The following is a 17,545-nucleotide window of genomic DNA, read 5'->3' as shown; positions in this document are numbered from 1 at the left end:
GTCCCTGCCTGTGGCAGGGGTTTGGAACTGGATGAGCTTTAAGGTCCCTTCCTTCCCACCCAACCCAATCTGGGATTCTATGAAAACCATACTGCAGACTCTGCTTGCTTTTGCTTTCAGCCCCAGATGTCTACCTATACCCAGTGTCTCAAGTTTTGGTTACTAAGTGGATGAACAATCATTTCTCCATCAGAAAAGTTCAGGGGAAAGTAAGAAAGAAAACATGGGAAAAAAATAAATATATAAAGCAGAGCCAGACAGAACATGAAGACAGAGGAGGCTCTGCTCCAGAAATCTTACACATCCACAGGAATGTATAAATAACTATAAATTTATTAGTAAAGCAAACCCATTTGACACTCACACAGAAGAGAAGGATGTGTTAATACAATATATATACACACATACATGGAGTATCATCTTAGAAACCCACGGAGAGCAGTGTTAAAGGCACTGCAAGCTACACAAACCTCAGCATCCTTGGCCGCAACTCCCTATGGCCCCAGGGAACTCTGCCAGAGGCGTGAGCACAGGTCAGGATAACCGAAAACCTCACAGTCATGGAATCCCTCAGATCCATGGCCCAGAGGATATGGAAATAAGCCAGTGGTCCAGCTCCCTCCTGCTGTGCTGCTCTCCCACCGAGCACCCAGGACATGCTGTAACAACAGCTCCTTCATGCCCAGAAAGCAGCAGAGGCAGCTGCTGGCCCCAGCCCTTGCAGCAGCCATTACCGCATCTCAGCATCATGTGTGCAGGAACCTTCCACAGGTGAACTTGCCACGCAAGGGAGGAACAGTCGAACTCTGAACAAGTGGGTTTTTAGCTTAATATTAATAGCCGGTCTCTGTCTGCAGCCTTGATTTGATGGTAAATACTCAAGGGAAGTGTAGAAAGTGCTCTCCTCCCTCCTAACAGTGCTCAGCCAGGCTGGAGCACCCATACGTGGTCCCAGACTACTGTGAGAGGATGTTTTCCCCCTCGCCCTCCACTTATGGGCCCCAAGAGCAGAGTGTGCATGTCTTCCCACCCAGATGGCAGGGATGGCATGTGGTCCCAGAGAGCTGTCAGGGCCACCTAGGATACCTGTGGTCCTAGAGGTGCCCACACCACAGCCAACTCAGTTCATCCACCTGCCTGATGCCCACAGCTGCTCAGCAGGCATTCCCAAGGGAACTGAGTGATCCAACACTCCCCCCCCAACCAAGGCCATGACTTCTCCCCAGAAATGTCTGACAGCCCTTCACTGACTTAATGCCCAGCCCTGGAGAAGTGACAAAGGGACCCACCATGGAAATGGCTGCTCTCACCTCAGCACTTGTTTCCTACAGGCCTGCTCTGGCTCAGACTCACTCACCAGAGAAGAGCTGCACCATGGACACGATGTGGCCAAGCCAACCTGCTAAGCCAAAGGGATAGCCTGTGCCCAGTGGGATGGACAGCCTCATGGGGGAAAGGACCAGAAGCACCTACTGCATTTCAGCAAGCCTACGGTCCTATCACCTGACCTTATCATCATGGTTTGGCATCACCTGGATCTCAGCCTGGGAGAGGAATTTGGGGCAGGACAAAGGGAATATGGGGTGCGAAAGGGGGAAGAGACCTCATAATCAAAATGAAAAAAAAAAAAAAAGATGAAAACCAAACTGCTGCTTGCAAATAAAGAGTTGAACAAAGGGTGAAGAAGCCAAGAAGATCTTACATTACAAAAGTATAAACAAAAGAGCTGTGGAGGGGAAGGGGCTGATACATAGCTAAAGGCAATCTGTAGGGTAGGCTAAGAGGAAGTGAAGATCAGCAAAAAGCCCAGGTAACAGTCTACCTTCTTCCTGGACCCAGGAAGAGAGAGTAACAGCAGCCCTACAGAGCTGGGCTTATCTCCCGACAACATCCACACAGCCTCTGGTCAGCTGAACCCTGCCCAGCATCTCCCCAGCAGCATCCTGTGCTCGAGCTGCCCTACAGAGCATCCTCAGGTGTGGTCACCAGGTCTTGAAGACACATGCAACACCAGCTCCAGCACAGTGACCCTCTTGGGTGTTGTGCAGCAGTGAGTGATGCCAGAGGCCAAGTGGAGGCAGCATGAAGAAGCCTGAAAGTCTCTTGAAAGAAATGTCAGAAGGAAAGTGCAACACGTGTAGAGTAGAAACATGTTTTACTCACAACAGGCTTTGGCCACAACTGCTCTCTAGTTTGAAAAGGAAACACCAGCAGTTAGCAGAGCCCTTGGTGGTGGGTGCCTGGCCAGTCCCTGCTTCCCCACCCAGCACCACACTCCTGACACCCACATGCCTCTGGCCATTTCCATCTTCTCTTGGGACAAAACAGGACCCAAAGACACATGAGCAGAGATCGACCTGCTGCTTCCAACTAGACAATTTCCCTGTAAAAACACCCCTGAGGCTCTTGGTGGCCACTTGGCAGCCTGCTCCACATGGGTCCTCCACCAGCCAGTACCAGCGTCTGGCAGCAGACATCAACATGAGCTTCTACTGGATTTGTGCAGCAGACAAGGGAGTCATCACAGCCAGTCCTACGTAATGATGCTTTAATGCTGCACCAAGACGTTTATGAACCTAGGAGCACCAGCTCACAGCCACCGAAGACCTGCACTTGTCCCCACCAAGGTCCCCACAGCACCTCTTCTCTCCCAGGTATGGGGCCCCACATCCTAAGCAGAGCTGGAGCTCCTAGCTGGGCACCAAAGGCCTTCCTAGCTGTGCAGCTTGAGGAAAACAAACAGACCACAACAGTCCCTATGCCCAGGGGTATAAAGGGTATGGGATCCACCAGCTCTGTGGCCAGCACAAGGCACAGAGCTGTGCTTGGGGCACACTGCCACCCTCCTCCGCCCCAAGCACCTCAGGCTGTCCAGCCACTCCAGCAGCCACTGGAGCCCTGGGGAAGGAAGAGAGCAGGGAACAGCCACAAAGGGGCCATGCCAACAATTCCTCCAAGCCCCTCCCCTCTAGCCAGCAGCCACCCCAGAAAAAAATAAAGCCACAAAAGCCCCTGGGGGCTTCAGCAGCCTCCATTTCACACCTTGCTCCTACTAAAGATGAGCTTCTCTGCAAGCTCCAGCTCTGGGCAATGATCCTGGCTACTGCAGAACCCCTGGCTTTGTGGGAACTGTGGCAGGCATGTGGAGCTTGGGCAGGAGCAGAGTGAGGGCTCAGGTGGGTGCCAGGCTCCCCAGCTGGCCCTGGTCCCATGCAAACACCCTTGGTCACCATCAAGCCCTTCTGCAAAGACAGGATTAGCCTTCCTTGGACTAATTTTTTCTCCTACAGTAAAGCATACACTGAACTTGCTACATATTAAACAGCAAAAACCAGCTATTTAGAACCAAAGAGATCTTTAAAAAAACAAGGTATCACTTTTTTTGTTGTTTAAAAGATCCAGTATGACATCAAGTTAAACTATACAGTATTTTTAATGAGTATTAACAAACTGCTTAAAAAGAAAAAAAAAAAGGCAAAACAAGAAAAAAGGAAATAGAAACACGGACAGAAAACTCGGTAGGAAGTTCTACATCTTTGAGGCAGCATGAAGATAACCATCGTTCCCTCTTCCTTGGGCAGCACAGAGCAAGCTCTGCTTTAACCCACTTAAAGCTGCACATGAAGACTGAGCCCCAGAGTCAGACCTATCACTGAATTGTCCCCATCCCTCCTCACCATCCTCGAAACAAAAGTCCTTCTCCACCTTTTATATGAGTAGTCCCCAACCAGCAAAGCAGGTGCTGCCCAGGCCTCTACAAGGTTCATCTTCCTGTATTTGCTGTGGACAATATTTATTAACCTTGTTCTCATCACCTGTGCAGCACAAGGGCAAGTTACTGGCTACTGCTTACTAATTACCACTCATCACAACATTCCTGCCTCACACAACGGCCAACAAACAGCACAGAAGAGCTGAGGCTGGCAGGGACCTTGGGGAACCATCTTGTCCAATCTGCTTGCACAAGGTCAGCTACAGCAGGCTGTCCACGACCATATACAGCAAGTGGGTGAGTATCCCTGCAGATGGACTTTTAACATCTTAATGTCTCCAAAGACAGAGAGGGAAAGGCTGATGGGCAACCTAGTGAGCACACCTTCAATCTCCAAGGCATCTAACTGGCATGTAACAGGTCCCTCGGTCATGAGAAGCCAGCAAATTCCTGCAGAGGAAAACACCTGAGGCTGCATCAACTTTGCTAGGGGAAATTTATTTGTAAGTGATGTTTACAAGAACTGTGCAAAACCTGAAAAATACAGAAGAGGTAAAGACAGAGTAAAGGGGTAAAACAGGACTCCCACAAGAGGGGAAAAATGCACTCCTTTGCCCACTCCTGACCTTCCCCTTCCTCTAGAGCCCAGCCTGCAGGCCAGGATGGATGCCCCTGGCTTGCTTTGGTTCCCTCCAGCAAATCAGCCACCAAGCTCCTGGCAGCATGGGTTCCTGTTGGCAAGGTTGACACTTCTCAAACTGTAGGTTATTAGTAGTGTTCTCTCAACCTTTACTGTTACAACAGCCAGAAGGGCTCTTTGCCTGATGCCCCCGGGGGGATGCTGACAGCCCAAGCAGTGCAAAGGGGCCCAGAGGCTGGGAGGGAGTTTTGGCAGGAGAGCTGGGTCCCTCCGGAAGCAGGCTCTCAGTCATGAGCAGGGCAGGGAGACCCTCCTTGCCACATTTGCCAGTAGAGGCACAGCGCTTGCTACTCCTCCCCATGCTGCTGGCAGGGATGGGCAGGCTCACCCAGGACCCTTGCAGGGTGTGATAGCCAATGACTGCAAAAGCAGCAATGCCAAAGTGCTTTTTGGAGCTATGCGGCCCCATGGCTTTTCCCTTTCTACACTCTAGAAAGAGGGAGAGCAGGGGAGGTCAAGGCAGTCAACACTAACAAACTGAAGCAGTCCTTGCAACTGATCTTGGACCAAGAAATATGGAAGATCCCAGAAGCAGAAACCTGCTACTTCCTCGCTGAGCTCTCTCTGCCCTTCTCCTAAGCCCTCTCAGGAGGAGTCACCCAGCCCTATGGACCAGCACCGTCAGGCAGAGGACTGAAAAAAGGCTGCATGCGAAAGGCTGGTGCCCACAGCTCAGATCCCAGCACTGGAACTGCAGGTACAGCGTGAACTAGGCAACTACAGGCTCCCCACCTCCCTCCTTTCCTCTCCACCCCTTTGAGCTTTTCACATCGTCCATCGCCCCTGTAAAACAAGTGGTGTAGCAACCACAGAGGCCAGAGGAAAGTTTACCTGCCTGACCTCCCTACCTCTCTACCCCCAAACTCTGTTTACAACCAAGAAGAGGGAAGGGGGAGGCTGAGGCTCTGGAGCATCACATGCAAGCTGCAAGCCACCAAGGGGCAGGAGGCTCATGACAAGCAGGCAGCCACCTGGTAGGCGCCCTCGGTTGTGTGCTGGACACTGTGCTCCTGCAGCAGGCCCAAGTCCAGGAACCGCTCCCCGCACCACATGCACTTGTACTGCTGCTCCCGGGCATGCACACTATGGTGCTTGTTGAGGTGCTCGCGCTGCTTGAAGGCCTTCTCACAGGAGGGGCACTTGTAGGGCTTCTCACCGGTGTGCACACGCCGGTGGCGCTGCAGGTCTGAGGCGTACTTGAACCGCTTGTCACAGTCAGGGCACTTGAGGGGTTTCTCACGGGCCGGGTCGCAGCAGTGCTGCACGAACTCGGAGGAGGAGAAGAAACGTCTCTCACAGAGCGTGCACTTGAGGGGCTTCTCGGAGCAGTGGGCCAGCTGGTGCTTCTGCAACGCTGAGGCCCGCTTGTAGGACTTGTTGCATATGCCACACTTGAATGGACGCTCTGCGTTCTGCACACACTTGTGCCGCAGCAGCTCCGAGGACTGGTTGAAGCCCTTCTGGCACACGTTGCACTTGAAGAGGTTTTCTATGCCATGCACATGCTGGTGGTACACCAAGTGCGAGGGCTGCACAAAGCCCTTCTCACACAGGTTGCACTTGAAGGGTTCCTCAGCCTTGTGCGTGCGGCGGTGGCGCATCAGCGCATACTGCTGCTTGAAGCTCATCTGGCACAGGTCACACTTGAAGGGCCGCTCCTCGCTGTGCGTGCGCTCATGCTGCCGCAGGTCAGATGGGCGCTTGAAAGCCTTCTGACACTCACTGCAGCGGAAGGGTCGCTCCCCGCTGGGTGTGCAGGGGTGCTGCAGCAGCTCTGACGACTCCTTGAAGTGCAACTCGCAGACGTTGCACTTGAAGAGGTGCTCCCCGGAGTGCGCGTACATGTGACGCACCAGGTGGGAGCGGTGCTTGAAGGTCTTCTCGCACACCGTGCACTTGTAGGGCCGCTCCGAGCTGTGTGTCCGCTTGTGGTGCACCAGGTGGGATGACTGGCTGAAGCTCTTGTCGCACAGCGTGCACTTGTAGGGCTTCTCACCCGTGTGGATGCGCTCATGCCGGGACAGCTCCGAGAGGTGCTTGAAGGTTTTCTGACAGATGGAGCAGCTGTAGGGCTTCTCTGAGGTGTCAAGAGGCTGCAGATGCTCTGCCTCAGGGGGCTTGTAGGTTTTCTCACAGATAGAGCACTTCATGGCGTTGCTGTTGTGGACGTTGTGGTGCTGCGCCAGTGAGGTCAGGAGGGAGAAGCCCATCTTGCAGACACCACACACAAAGGGCTTCTGCTCCACCTGGATGCACTGGTGTTCGAGAAGGTCAGTGGCCTGGTGGAAGACCTTCAGGCACTGGGTACACTGGAAAGAGCGATCATGGCCTGGCAAGCACTGGTGCTCATGGGGGTTGGAGAGGTGAGTGAGGTCATGGCCACACACCCCACATTTGTGGGACAGGTCTCCAACCTGGAGGGAGGCGTGCTGGGGGTGCTGCAGACCGGGGTCTGGCTGGAGCAGTATGCCGTAGACAGCACAGCCCAGGGAGCTGTCAGTGCTGGGCGGGATGGAGTGCTCTGTGAGAGCGGCTGCCCCAGCGTGGTGCTGCTGTGGTGGCTGCGGTGGTTGCTGCTGTTGCTGCTGCCAGCTTTCTGACATGCTTGGGGAAAAACACGGGATTTCAGCAGGGACAGCTTCAGCTTCTTGGTGGAGAAGGTTCAAGTGAAAACAAGAATTGAAAGTACCCAAGATCCTGATTCCCCGTAGCCGATCTGCTGAAGTCAAGGACAGAAAATCCAGCCGACAGCAGGATCCTGGGAAGCAGTGACTGAAACTCCAGAGCCTCCTCCTCAGATCAGCTCAAGTTCTTTGTGGACTGATCTGGTTTGGCTTTTCCGACAAAAGAACAGGAGGCAGAAGCAAGACAAGAGGAGGTCCTTCTCTGTGCTGGCTGTGATGTGCTCACATTTGGGAAGGGTGAGGGAAGCAGCCCAGGAAACAGTTCTCTCTGCAAGGAAGAGGACAGCTGGTGTCAGGTCTTAGAAGAAAGATGGGCAACACTCCAGTCACCCTTCTCCCACAGTTCACTTTCAAAACTCTCCTGTGTCCCTGCAAAGCTGCCAGAAGGCCAGTGTGGAGGAGCTGACAAGAACCAGAGCCCCCCTTACCGCTGGGCTAAAGATGACTGGACCTAGGGAGGGTCAGGCTCTGCCTACACACAGCCAGGCATGTGTTTGAGACATGGGCTCTCAAGAGGCAGCACAGCTGCCCAGGTTCAAGTCAGCAAAGCCACTACCCCAGCTACTGTCATCCACTGGATGTCCTGGCCCCACTGGGGGCATGGGCTGAAACACCCATCTCTGCCCAGGCTGAGGTACACCAAATGCTGTACAATCAAGAAGCTACCAGATCAGATTTTATAGACATCAAGGCAGATCCCAAGCTGATCCCATCCCAGCTGAAACACCCCTGTAAGGCAGTTCTGCTCCTCCTGCCGCTTGGGTATCGGGCACATTACCCAAGGGATGTATGTAAGAGATTTCCTCTGCTCCTTCTGGGCAGCACTTGTGGACTAGGAAGAGCAGGAACCTCTGCTATCCTATCCACAAAACACAGAACCCACAGGTATCATGCAAAGAACCTGCTGTGAAGATAAAAGAACTGTTAAAGCAGTAACTCAGCTGAACCTCCTACCAAAACATGGAACAGAAGTACACTGGAGCTGATCATTCTACACCAGAGCTGCTGCCTGGTCTTACTGCAGAATATCACAGCTCACTAAAAAGTTCCAGTCTTTCTAGAGATGTCCAGAAAAACCTGGTATAAACTTAAGAGTAAAACCCACCAGTGAGCAGCAGAGGCAACACATCTCAAGAGAGAGGGTCCAGGCTTCGGCAAGAAACAGCCTGGGCCATGAGTTCCTAACCCCCATCAGAGCACAGACAGGAATGAGTCAACCCACATGCCCCTACCCAGGGTCAAGTAAAACCTGGGTCTTCTAGGAAGGTGTTTGTTGTGTTTAAAACCAAGCGTTAACGAGGACCAAAGAAACCCACATCCCACCTCCCCAGTGCTCAACTGAGACTGGATGGTTACCTACAGCTTGGGGAGCTTCTGCCTACAGGGACTTGCAAAATAGTATTTTGACTGCCAGCAAAATTTTGGATAGTAAAACACCCAAAGGTCCCATCACCACCCTGCCAGAACGCCAAGATCTGCTCTTTCTGCTACATAGCTCACCTTGCCTGCAGACATGGGCTGGCAGCAGCAATCTCCAGCACGGAGCTTGATGGGATGGATACAGAGCTTCAGCCCGGCTGCAGCCCTCCCCCTCGGGCAACGTTAACCACGGCAGGAGCATCCCAGACCCATGGAGGAGGGGGGGAACGAGGAATACCAACCTTGGCTTACCGAGGATTCTGCACGGGTACCCGAGCCAGCGCCAGCTCCGAGCCTAAGTCATCCCTCCGTGGGAGGTGGGAAGCGACAACCATTCCAGGAGAGCAGACGGGAGCGCAGAGGTACTTTCAAACTGGAGCAGCAGCTCGCGGCACGGCCTGCTCCGGCATGGTGCTGCCCGCTCCCGCCTCCCACCGGCGGGCCAAGGACGAGGCCGCCTCAGGGAGCGGCGCGGCGGGCCCGGGGGCCGCGGGGGCGGCCGGGGAGCTCGGAGGCCAGCGGCCGCTGCAGCCCGCGGCCAGGCCCGTCCCGCAGCTCGCCTCTCCCCATGGGACGGCTCCCGCGGCCCCGCCGGCGCGCGCACCGGCGCGCTTACGGTGCCCTGCGGCCTGCCACGCTGCTGCGCTGCTGGAAGCCCCACGCTGGGCTGGGGTAGGGGGTTCTTGCCCGCCCCGGCGAGGCCCACACAAAGGGCGGCGGCGGCGGCGGCCAAGCCCCCAACCTCCGACGGGAGGGAGGCCCCTGGCAGCCTGCTCGCTACCGGCGGGGCCGCGGCCTGCACGCTCCGCCCAAGCCCCAAGCCGGCGTGGCGACGAGAGCCGGGAGGGAGGGACGGAAGGAGGGAACAGGGCGCCGGTGCCGGAGGCGGGCGGGCGGCGGCTGCGGACGTAGGGAGGGCGCGATCCCAGCGGGCCGGATCGGCCGCGGCGGCGGCGGCGGAGGAGGCGGGGCGAGTCGCGGAGGCTGCCCCCTGCTGGGCCGCGGCCACAACAGCGCCCCCGCCGGCACCGGGACACCGGCACTGGGAGAGGGGGTCACCGGCAGTAGCGGCCCGGAAAGGCTCGGCAGAGCCATGAGGGCCGCCCTGGTGGAGTACAGCAGCTCGGAGGAGGAAGAGGAAGGGAGGCACCGGGGTGGCGGCGAACAGGAGCCTTCCAGGGCCGGGTGAGTGCAACGGGAAGGGCCCAGGGCGGTGGGAGCCAGCGGGGCCGGGTGAGGACGCGCGGCCTTCATCCTTCTCGTCCTACAGCGCTGTGCGGCACCGCCTGCCGCTGCCCGCGGACCTGCCGGGCGATCTGGAGCCGGAGGAGGCCGTTACCGATGACAGTTCCCGGCACGGCGGCCGCGTCCGCAGCTTCCCGCACGAGCGGGGCAACTGGGCGACCCATGTCTATCTGCCCTGTAGGTGGTGGCGGGCCTGCGAGTCCGCGGGGCAGCCGGTGTCCGGCGAGGACGGGAGCTTCGGGGAGGGGTGGTGGTGGGGACGGGGACAGCCCGTGTGTGAGCGCGCTGCCCGCAGACAGGGTGCGGGAGGAGTTCCTGGAGCTGCTGGAACTGCTGGTGTACCGCGCCCGTAACCACGTCCCGTCGCTGTCGGCGATGGAGGAGTTCCACCTCAGCCTCTCGCAGTGCGTGGTGCTGCGTTACCACTGGATACAGCCCTTCGTGAGCGGCCTCAGGGCGCGCCTGGCCTCCTTCCACAGGTACGTGCCTTCCGGGGCTGCTCCCTCCCGCCCAGGCCTCTGGGTGCAGCGGCACCTGCAGGCTTCTCTGGTGCTTATCCCTACGGAGCTCTCAGCGTGGTCGGGCAGCACAATCACGTCTGCCCTCTCCAGGCGGCGGCGGTGCTGTGCCGTGCTCTGCCCCAAGGGTCATTTCTGAGGCTCCGAAAAGCTGCAAACCGGAGGAGTTAGTCCGAGTCCAGGAAGGTTCTGGCTTCAGCTATTCGGTGCCCGTGGGGCACACATTTGCCTTTATCTTTCCAATGCTCGTTAGAAATCGTGTCCCCTCCACAGGATTTTTTCTCTCTCTTCCCCCCCCCCCTTCATTTTTCTCATTTTCCCACTTTTTTTTTCTTTTCCCCCCACTTTTTTCTTTTTTTTTCCTTTTTTTCTCTTTTTCCTTTCTTCTTTTCCCCCTTTTCTCTCATTTCTTCTCCCCACTTTTTCCCTCCCCCTTTTTTTCCCTATGTCTTTCCCCCCCTTTTATTCCACACTTCTTCTCTTTTTTTTTCTTTCTCACTTTTTCCCTCTTTTCTCCTCTTTTTTCCTTGTCTTTTTTTCCCCAATTCCCCCCTCTCTTTCTCCTTTTCTTCCTCTCCTCTCTTTTTATTTCACTCTCTTTCCCCTCTTCTTTTTTCTTTTTTTTCTCTTATTTTTTCTCATCCCCTCCACCCCACAACCCTTTTCTTTTCCTTCCTTTTTTTTTTTTTCCACTCTTTTTTTTCTTTTTTCCTTCTACCAGCTGAAATAGGTTCTTCCTTATTTCAGGTTCTTTTGTGTAGCTGACCAAGTGAAGGTTTACACCAACCAGAACAAGACGAGGTGAGTGAGTAGCAGCACACCCTCCCTGCCTGCCTGGGGAGGAGCCTGAGCAAGGTGCTGGGTGAATAGGAGGCATCACCCTGCCTGTCCCACAGTGACTTGGCTGAGCCGTGTGACAGGGCAGTACAGGATCACTGCATCCCCAGAGGTCTCACCCATTCCCGAGCCACTTGCACAAACATTTAGCTCCAGTGCTGATTCTCTGCCAGCCTTTGGTCACATCAGCAGTGGGTGAACCTGCAGCCTGGGGTGGGCAGAGCTGGTTGGTGAAATTGTAGTGCAGGTCTTTCAAGAGCTGGAGTGAAATGGCTCAGACAGTGCTAATTCTCGTGGGTGTCAGCTCAGAAGCCTGATTCTGACTGAATGCAATTAAGTAGTTTAAATGTCAAAGCAAAGGTGTTTAAATTGTGAGAAGTTGCTGAATCTAGTGGGAATGGCAGCTCACGATAGTCGTGGGCATGAAGAAGTGGATCCTTAGTCCTCCCCTCCCCTCCTGGAGTCTAGAAAGCATCATCCAGACAGTCCTCTTGAGGAGATTATCTCTCCAGCTTGGTATGTCCCATTGCCTGCTTCCTCTCCCACTGTAAAACACCTCCAGCAACTTCTGCTTTTTGACAGCAGCTGCTGCCCAGGCCCATGGCCTGCTGGAATTTCCATAGAATGCATCCTGTGGCTGTAAAGTTGAGTTTTTGTGTCCCAAACAGTGCTGAATTAGTCTAGTAAGCCTGTACTGTGTATCATCCAGTCCCTCTTCTCCCTGCCACTACATCTCTGTTTCTTTTTTTCTTGAGAATGTGGTCAGTTTCATTGAACGCTTAAACCTGGAATTCCTCATAATATCTTTTGTTAGGGGGTAGGGAAATTGCCTGGTCAGAACGCAGGGCTAAGTATGCTTTCAGCTGTGCTTCCTGCAGCATGAGAGCATGCTTGCTGTCTCTCTTTGCCTTTTTCTAGGACCTTTATTGGCTTGGAGGTCACTGCTGGGCATTTTCAGCTGCTGGAGCTGGTCTCAGAGGTAGACAGAGTTCTGGAGGAATTTGACCTTCCTACGTTCTACAAGGTGAGGTGTCTTCCAATGCTTCCCTGCCGCTCTGAACATGCCAGCTGGTTCCGTGTGAGAGGCCCTTAAAATGTTCACCTCAAATAAAGAGGCACAAGGAGGTTACACACTGAAATGGTCTCCTCTGGGCTTTTCATACCTCACACGCTGAACATAATCTTGCTGAGAATAGGACTAGTGAAAGTCATAGCAACCTCAGAGCAGCCTTCCAGTGTCTGAAGGGGGCCTACAAAGATGTGGAGAGGGACTCTTCATTAGGGACTGCAGCGACAGGACAAGGGGTAATGGGTTCAAACTTAAACAGGGGAAGTTCAGTGAGAGTGATGAGGCACTGGAATGGATTGCCCAAAGAAGTTGTAAATGCTTCATCCCTAGCAATGTTCAAGGCCAGGTTGGACAGAGCCTTGGACAACATGGTCTAGTGTGAGGCATCCCTGCCCATGGTGCAGGGGGTTGGAACTGGATGATCTTAAGGTCCTTTCCAACCCTAACCATTCTACAATTCTATTCTGTAAGTCTCTGATTTCTGTATCATGCCCTGTGCAGGTGAGTAAGGATGTTAACTGTCTAGTGGCCTCTTGAGAATCATGTCTCTGTGGCAAAGGGCCAGAGCAGACACTCAGCTGTGCATGGAATTAGGGTTGTCCTAGGATAAAACAGGCTTGGGATGAGCACTGCGGTGATGCTTGTGCCTCTTCCTTGGGCAATTTCTTGGGGCATCTGTCTAGCCTTTTTGCTTGGTACTAGCTTTGAGGACAGATTGTGGAATTTGAAGGGCCAGACCCTGATTTCTCTGTCTCCAGAGCTGAGCAGGAGTCTCTTGTGTACTATTTGGAAGTGACCCACCTACCCACTGTGGGACCGGCCATGGGAGTTTCTCTGTGCAGTTGCTGACTGCAGTGAGGCTGAGAATCAGCCTTGCCCACCTGTGTACAGAAAGGCTGGGCTGGGGGAGTGCAGGACTCAATTCACCTCATGCACATCAGCTCTGCAACTGTTGAGCTGGCAGAGGGGGCTCCCAGCCTCAGGATCCTCCTGCCTGTGTGGTCCCAGGCAGGACAGCATCACACCAGATCTCCCACCATGGTTCCATCCGTTGAGCAGAGCCTCCTTCACCCCTCATGATCTAATCCCTGTTTTGCTTTCAGGACCCATCATTCCACATCAGCTTGGCCTGGTGCGTTGGGGACCTGTCGGAGAGGCTGGAAGGGCAGTGCCTGAAGGAGCTCCAGGTATGGCCCTGCACAGCATGGAGAACAGGGGAAGAGCAGAGCTGGTGTTCAGCCAAGGGCAGAGGAGATTTCTTCACTGAGCAAGACAAACTTCACTGGGTTGGAAGAACTCATATTGCTTTTGGGGGCAATTAAGATAAGTCACCCTCCAGAGGGAAGTCAGAGGCTTCTGGCCACAAATGGCCTCATCTCCAACTTGGTTGAGGGAGGGAGCTGCTGACTCTGTCCTCTGGCAGATCCATCCTCCTGGTACTAATTCTTCCATCTGGTTTCCAGGACATCGTGGATGGGTTCGAGGACTCGGCACTCCTGCTGCGTGTCCAGTGGGACCAAATATATTGCAAGTCAGGGAACAAGTACTTCACCTTCCCCTTGAGGTAGGGGCCCTTGGGACTGTGCATGTCAGACCTGAAGAGCCTGATGTTTAACCAAGGACAGATCTGCAGTGCAGCTCGGAACTTTGCATGATCTCACGCACTTCCCATGTTCCTCTTGCCTGCTCAGCATCTCCGGGCCTCCAGTCAGGCTACTTCCAAGTCTGAGTTGCTGGCTAAGAACTGTGTGTTTGTAGCAGGTTACATCCTCACTGCTGTATATGCAGTAGTCGGCACTGGTGGTTCCAGCCATCACACAGTTGCTAGTTTTGCCAGTCTTATAAAAAAAGAGAAAATATATAAAAGTCATAAATGCCTTGTGGGAAGGAGGAAGAGGGTAGCATGGGAAGCTGTTGCTAAAGGGAGAGTGTCTTACATTGTTGTAAATAGCACTGCCATGTCACCAGGAGGCTGTGAGAAATGCTTTAAGTAGCAAGAGGCAAGGACATGGAGCTGGACTCTCAGCTGAGCATCTTCATACTGTAAGCCAGCTTGGACAAGTTCCTGGGATGCGTTGTGTCCCCCTCCCACTGATGCTGCCTTTACAGAGAAATTTCAGTACCTGATCCTTTTGCCAAACAGCAGAAGATGAAATCTGGATGGGAGGATGGGAGTGGTTGGGACCCCCTTGTGTTTCAGTGCTCCAGGCTGGGTCTAAAACAAGAGCTTTGATTTAAAAGGGTGAGTGCTATAAGCCCAGGACTTCAGAGGGCTGCTTCTCCAGAGAGGCTTGCTGCCATGTGGTCATGGGGTGGAAGCTCCTGCCCAGCCTCTGTGCTTTTTCCTGGTGAGAGCAGCAGCCCCAGAGCTGCAGTGACCATGGGGATGGCAGGCTGGTCTTTGTCCCTTAGAAGAAACTCCTTTTCAATCCTTTTGTTCCAGTGGGCAGCCAGCTGCAGCCCCTGAGGATCTTGGAACAGGATCCCAATGTGTTGCCCTGAATCTTTCATTCCTCATCTGTCTGATGAAAGACCCCAGGACTTGTGGGCAGTAAAAGTCTGTCTCGTGTCATAAAACCATTTCTGTGGTGTATTTCAGATGTTCCTTCAGACACACCCAACTCCTGCAGACTTAAGGTGGTGCAGTGCCTACAAATGCTTCTATGTGCTTGATGCTTGCCTATGAGGAAGCCAGGGGCTTTGTGGCCGTGGGAGCATCTCAGCACATGTCACAGTGTCTGCCAACACTCACGCAGTAACTGGTTTTCAAAATCATCAAATCATGGAATTCCAGGCTGGTTTGGGTTGGAAGGGAGCTTAAAGTTCATCCAGTTCCAACCTCCTGCCACAGGCAGGGACACCTTCCACTAGACCAGTTTGCTCTAAGCCCTGTCCAACCTGGCCTTGAACATTGCCAGGGATGGGGCAGCCACAGCTTCCCTGTGCACCCTGTGCCAGGGCCTCAGCACCCTCACAGGGAAGAACTTCTGCCTTGTATCTAACCTGAACTTCCCATTTAAGTTTGAACCCACCACCCCTTGTCCTATCACTACAGTCCCTAACGAAGAGTCCCTCTCCAACATCCTTATAGCCCCCCTTCAGGTGCTGGAAGGCTGCTCCGAGGTCTCCACACAGACTTCTATTCTCCAGGCTGAACAACCCCAACTTACTCAGCCCGTTCTGAGGTTGGGATGAAGCCACGTCCCAAATCTCCACCCTAGCTTCCTAAGCTTTTTGGTGGATTTTGTGGGACTGGAGGTCTGGCATTGCTGACCCCATGACAGCTGGGGAAGGGGTCCCTGTCACAGCTGAGGCCCTTCCTATATGCCTTGTCAGAGGCCGGGTACCCTCGTACCCCGGGGAGCTCCTTGCCGCGAGGGGACGGGGGAGGGGAAAGGCCGCGACGTGAGCGCGCGACCCTGTCCGCCATTTTGTAGCGAAGCGGCGGAGGAGGGAGGATAAAAGCTCGGTCGGTCGCAGCCCGCTGCCTGTTCCGGACCTTGAGGTGAGTGCGGCCCTTCGGGCACAGCGCGGCCTCGGCTCACGGCCCGCGGGTGCGCTGCGGGCGGAAGGCACTCCTGGGACAGCGGGACCTCGGTCCCGCTCTGGCCGTAGGGGTGGCGGTATAGGCCGCGGCGGGGCCGGTAGAAGGAGCGCAGTCGGCCCCGCTGTGTTCGGGTGAGAGCGGGGCAGCTCGCGGGGCGCCTGCGGCTCGGCCCGCGCCGCTCTCGGCCCTCCGGCCGCGCTCTCAGCCCGCGTCCTCGTGACGGGAGGAGCAGCCGAGCGAACTTTGACGGGCTGTTCTTTAGCCCGGGGCCGGAGCCGCCGGCTTTGGCGGGTTCGTGGGTGGCAGGCCGCGCGGTGATCTGTGCCGACTGGCACGGAGCTCCTCAGCTCTGGAGCTGTTTTCTTTTCTGCTCCCCGCCCGCTTTCGTGGGGTTGACCGTGGCAAATGGAGACTTGGGAGATTCAGGAAGGGGCCAGTGCTGCCCCTGCCCGAGCACGGCTCGGCGGCCTCTTGGGAGATCATCGCTGTTGTCACCCAGTGAAAACCAGCTGTAAAAAGCTGCCTGTAGTAAATCACTGCGTGACAGAACTTTCCCGCAGACCCTATGGAAAGAATGCTTCTCAAGGATGTCCTGAAGTTCAGGACACTCTGCACAGTAAGATGGCCTTGCTTATTTCAAAGCTAAAAATAACAACAGATGTTGTATTGTTAGAAATAGCTCCTTTGCAATAGTTCTCTAATCTGGGGTAGTACTGTGTTCTCTTTCTACTGCCTTTATGCTCTGACTAGGCAGTCATAGTTTAATTTCAACAAACCACAAACAGTTTGGACTGTTTCTGCAACAGAACTGAGAGAAAATGAAGAAATAAAACACACAGTCTGTGGGTTCACCGTGAGCTTAGACTGTTTCTGAACCCACTTGTTGGAAGGAAGAGTGACATCTGTTCTCAGTGGAACTTTGAACTTTTTTTAAGCAGGTAACAAAACAGGTATGACAACTGACATGTCATTCCGAATGCACACAACAAGTGTTTTCTGTCCCTAAGGTAACTACGTTGGCATCAACTAAAATTACAGGCCGGAGGAGTCCAGGTGAGGTGGCATTGGTGATAGACTTTTTTGCCCTTGCTAGAATTGTTATTGCTTTGGGTATTTCTGCATTTATGATTTTCAAGTTTGCTGCTAACTGTTTATGCTATTGGTCTTTGTGTTTCCAAACCAGACTCATAGCAAGCTGCAAGGGAGTTGGAACTGGATGAGCTTCAAGGTCCCTTCCAGTCCAAACGAGTTTGTGATTCTGTGATTCTGTCTACCTGTCTCTCCTCTTTAGAGACATACCTACTCCTTTTTATATTTCCAGCATAGTGATCCTAGATGTTCACTTTAATTGATGCTGAAGTGGCTGCTGGTGGTGTTCGGATGGGTAGATGAAAGAGAAGCTGTGCAAAGGAAACTTAGGAAAAGTGGACATTGAAACTTTGTGACCCTGTAATGGGTCATTGCTGAATTGTGCTAGAGATTCTTATCATTTTACCGTGGTTGAGGACTTCTCTTTTGTTTTACAGCCACCTGTACTATATGAATACTGATAGTCTCCTTTGCTTTTTGACATAGCATTTAACTCTTCTAAAACATGTTTTGGATGGGATAACAGTACTAATCCTTTGAGAACAGGTCCTTGAATTTTCTTCACTTCCCTCCATGGAACTTTATCCTGCAGGATTTGACTGAAGAGAAAGTGGAGAGTTTTTTGGAGTTTTTTCCTGTGTGGACAATCCTAACTTAAGATGTGAACACACCTGAAGCAGCCATGTCATCATTGGTGCATGCCTGATTTATTTGGGGTAGGTTCC

At 53.8% G+C, this 17,545-nt stretch overlaps 2 protein-coding genes across 3 annotated transcripts; one reads left to right on the top strand and one right to left on the bottom strand.

The window, feature by feature from the left end:
• Positions 1-3,414: 3,414 nt before the first annotated feature.
• On the bottom strand, positions 3,415-8,889 carry ZNF319 (zinc finger protein 319). 2 transcript variants are annotated; one of them, XM_062621210.1, is made up of 2 exons: positions 8,768-8,889; positions 3,415-7,364 (listed from the first exon to the last, which is right to left on the bottom strand). In XM_062621210.1, exon 2 carries the CDS (start codon positions 7,013-7,015, stop codon positions 5,363-5,365), a length of 1,653 nt encoding a protein of 550 aa, XP_062477194.1. In that variant the 5' UTR covers positions 7,016-7,364; positions 8,768-8,889; the 3' UTR covers positions 3,415-5,362. The 2 variants fall into 2 exon arrangements, with proteins under 2 accessions (XP_062477194.1, XP_062477193.1); XM_062621209.1 differs by having other exon boundaries at positions 8,758-8,882.
• Positions 8,890-9,451: 562 nt separating this feature from the next.
• On the top strand, positions 9,452-14,761 carry USB1 (U6 snRNA biogenesis phosphodiesterase 1). Its single transcript, XM_062621247.1, has 7 exons — positions 9,452-9,700; positions 9,786-9,937; positions 10,056-10,239; positions 11,026-11,079; positions 12,034-12,139; positions 13,288-13,371; positions 13,648-14,761. Exons 1-7 carry the CDS (start codon positions 9,609-9,611, stop codon positions 13,750-13,752), a joined length of 777 nt encoding a protein of 258 aa, XP_062477231.1. The 5' UTR covers positions 9,452-9,608; the 3' UTR covers positions 13,753-14,761.
• The last annotated feature ends 2,784 nt before the right edge of the window (positions 14,762-17,545 follow it).

Source organism: Pezoporus occidentalis, unplaced genomic scaffold (assembly GCF_034315485.1).
Source record: "Pezoporus occidentalis ecotype Australia unplaced genomic scaffold, CSIRO_AGI_Poc_V1 ctg229, whole genome shotgun sequence".
NCBI lineage: Eukaryota > Metazoa > Chordata > Aves > Psittaciformes > Psittacidae > Pezoporus > Pezoporus occidentalis.
This window is presented reverse-complemented; position numbering and strand designations above follow the sequence as displayed.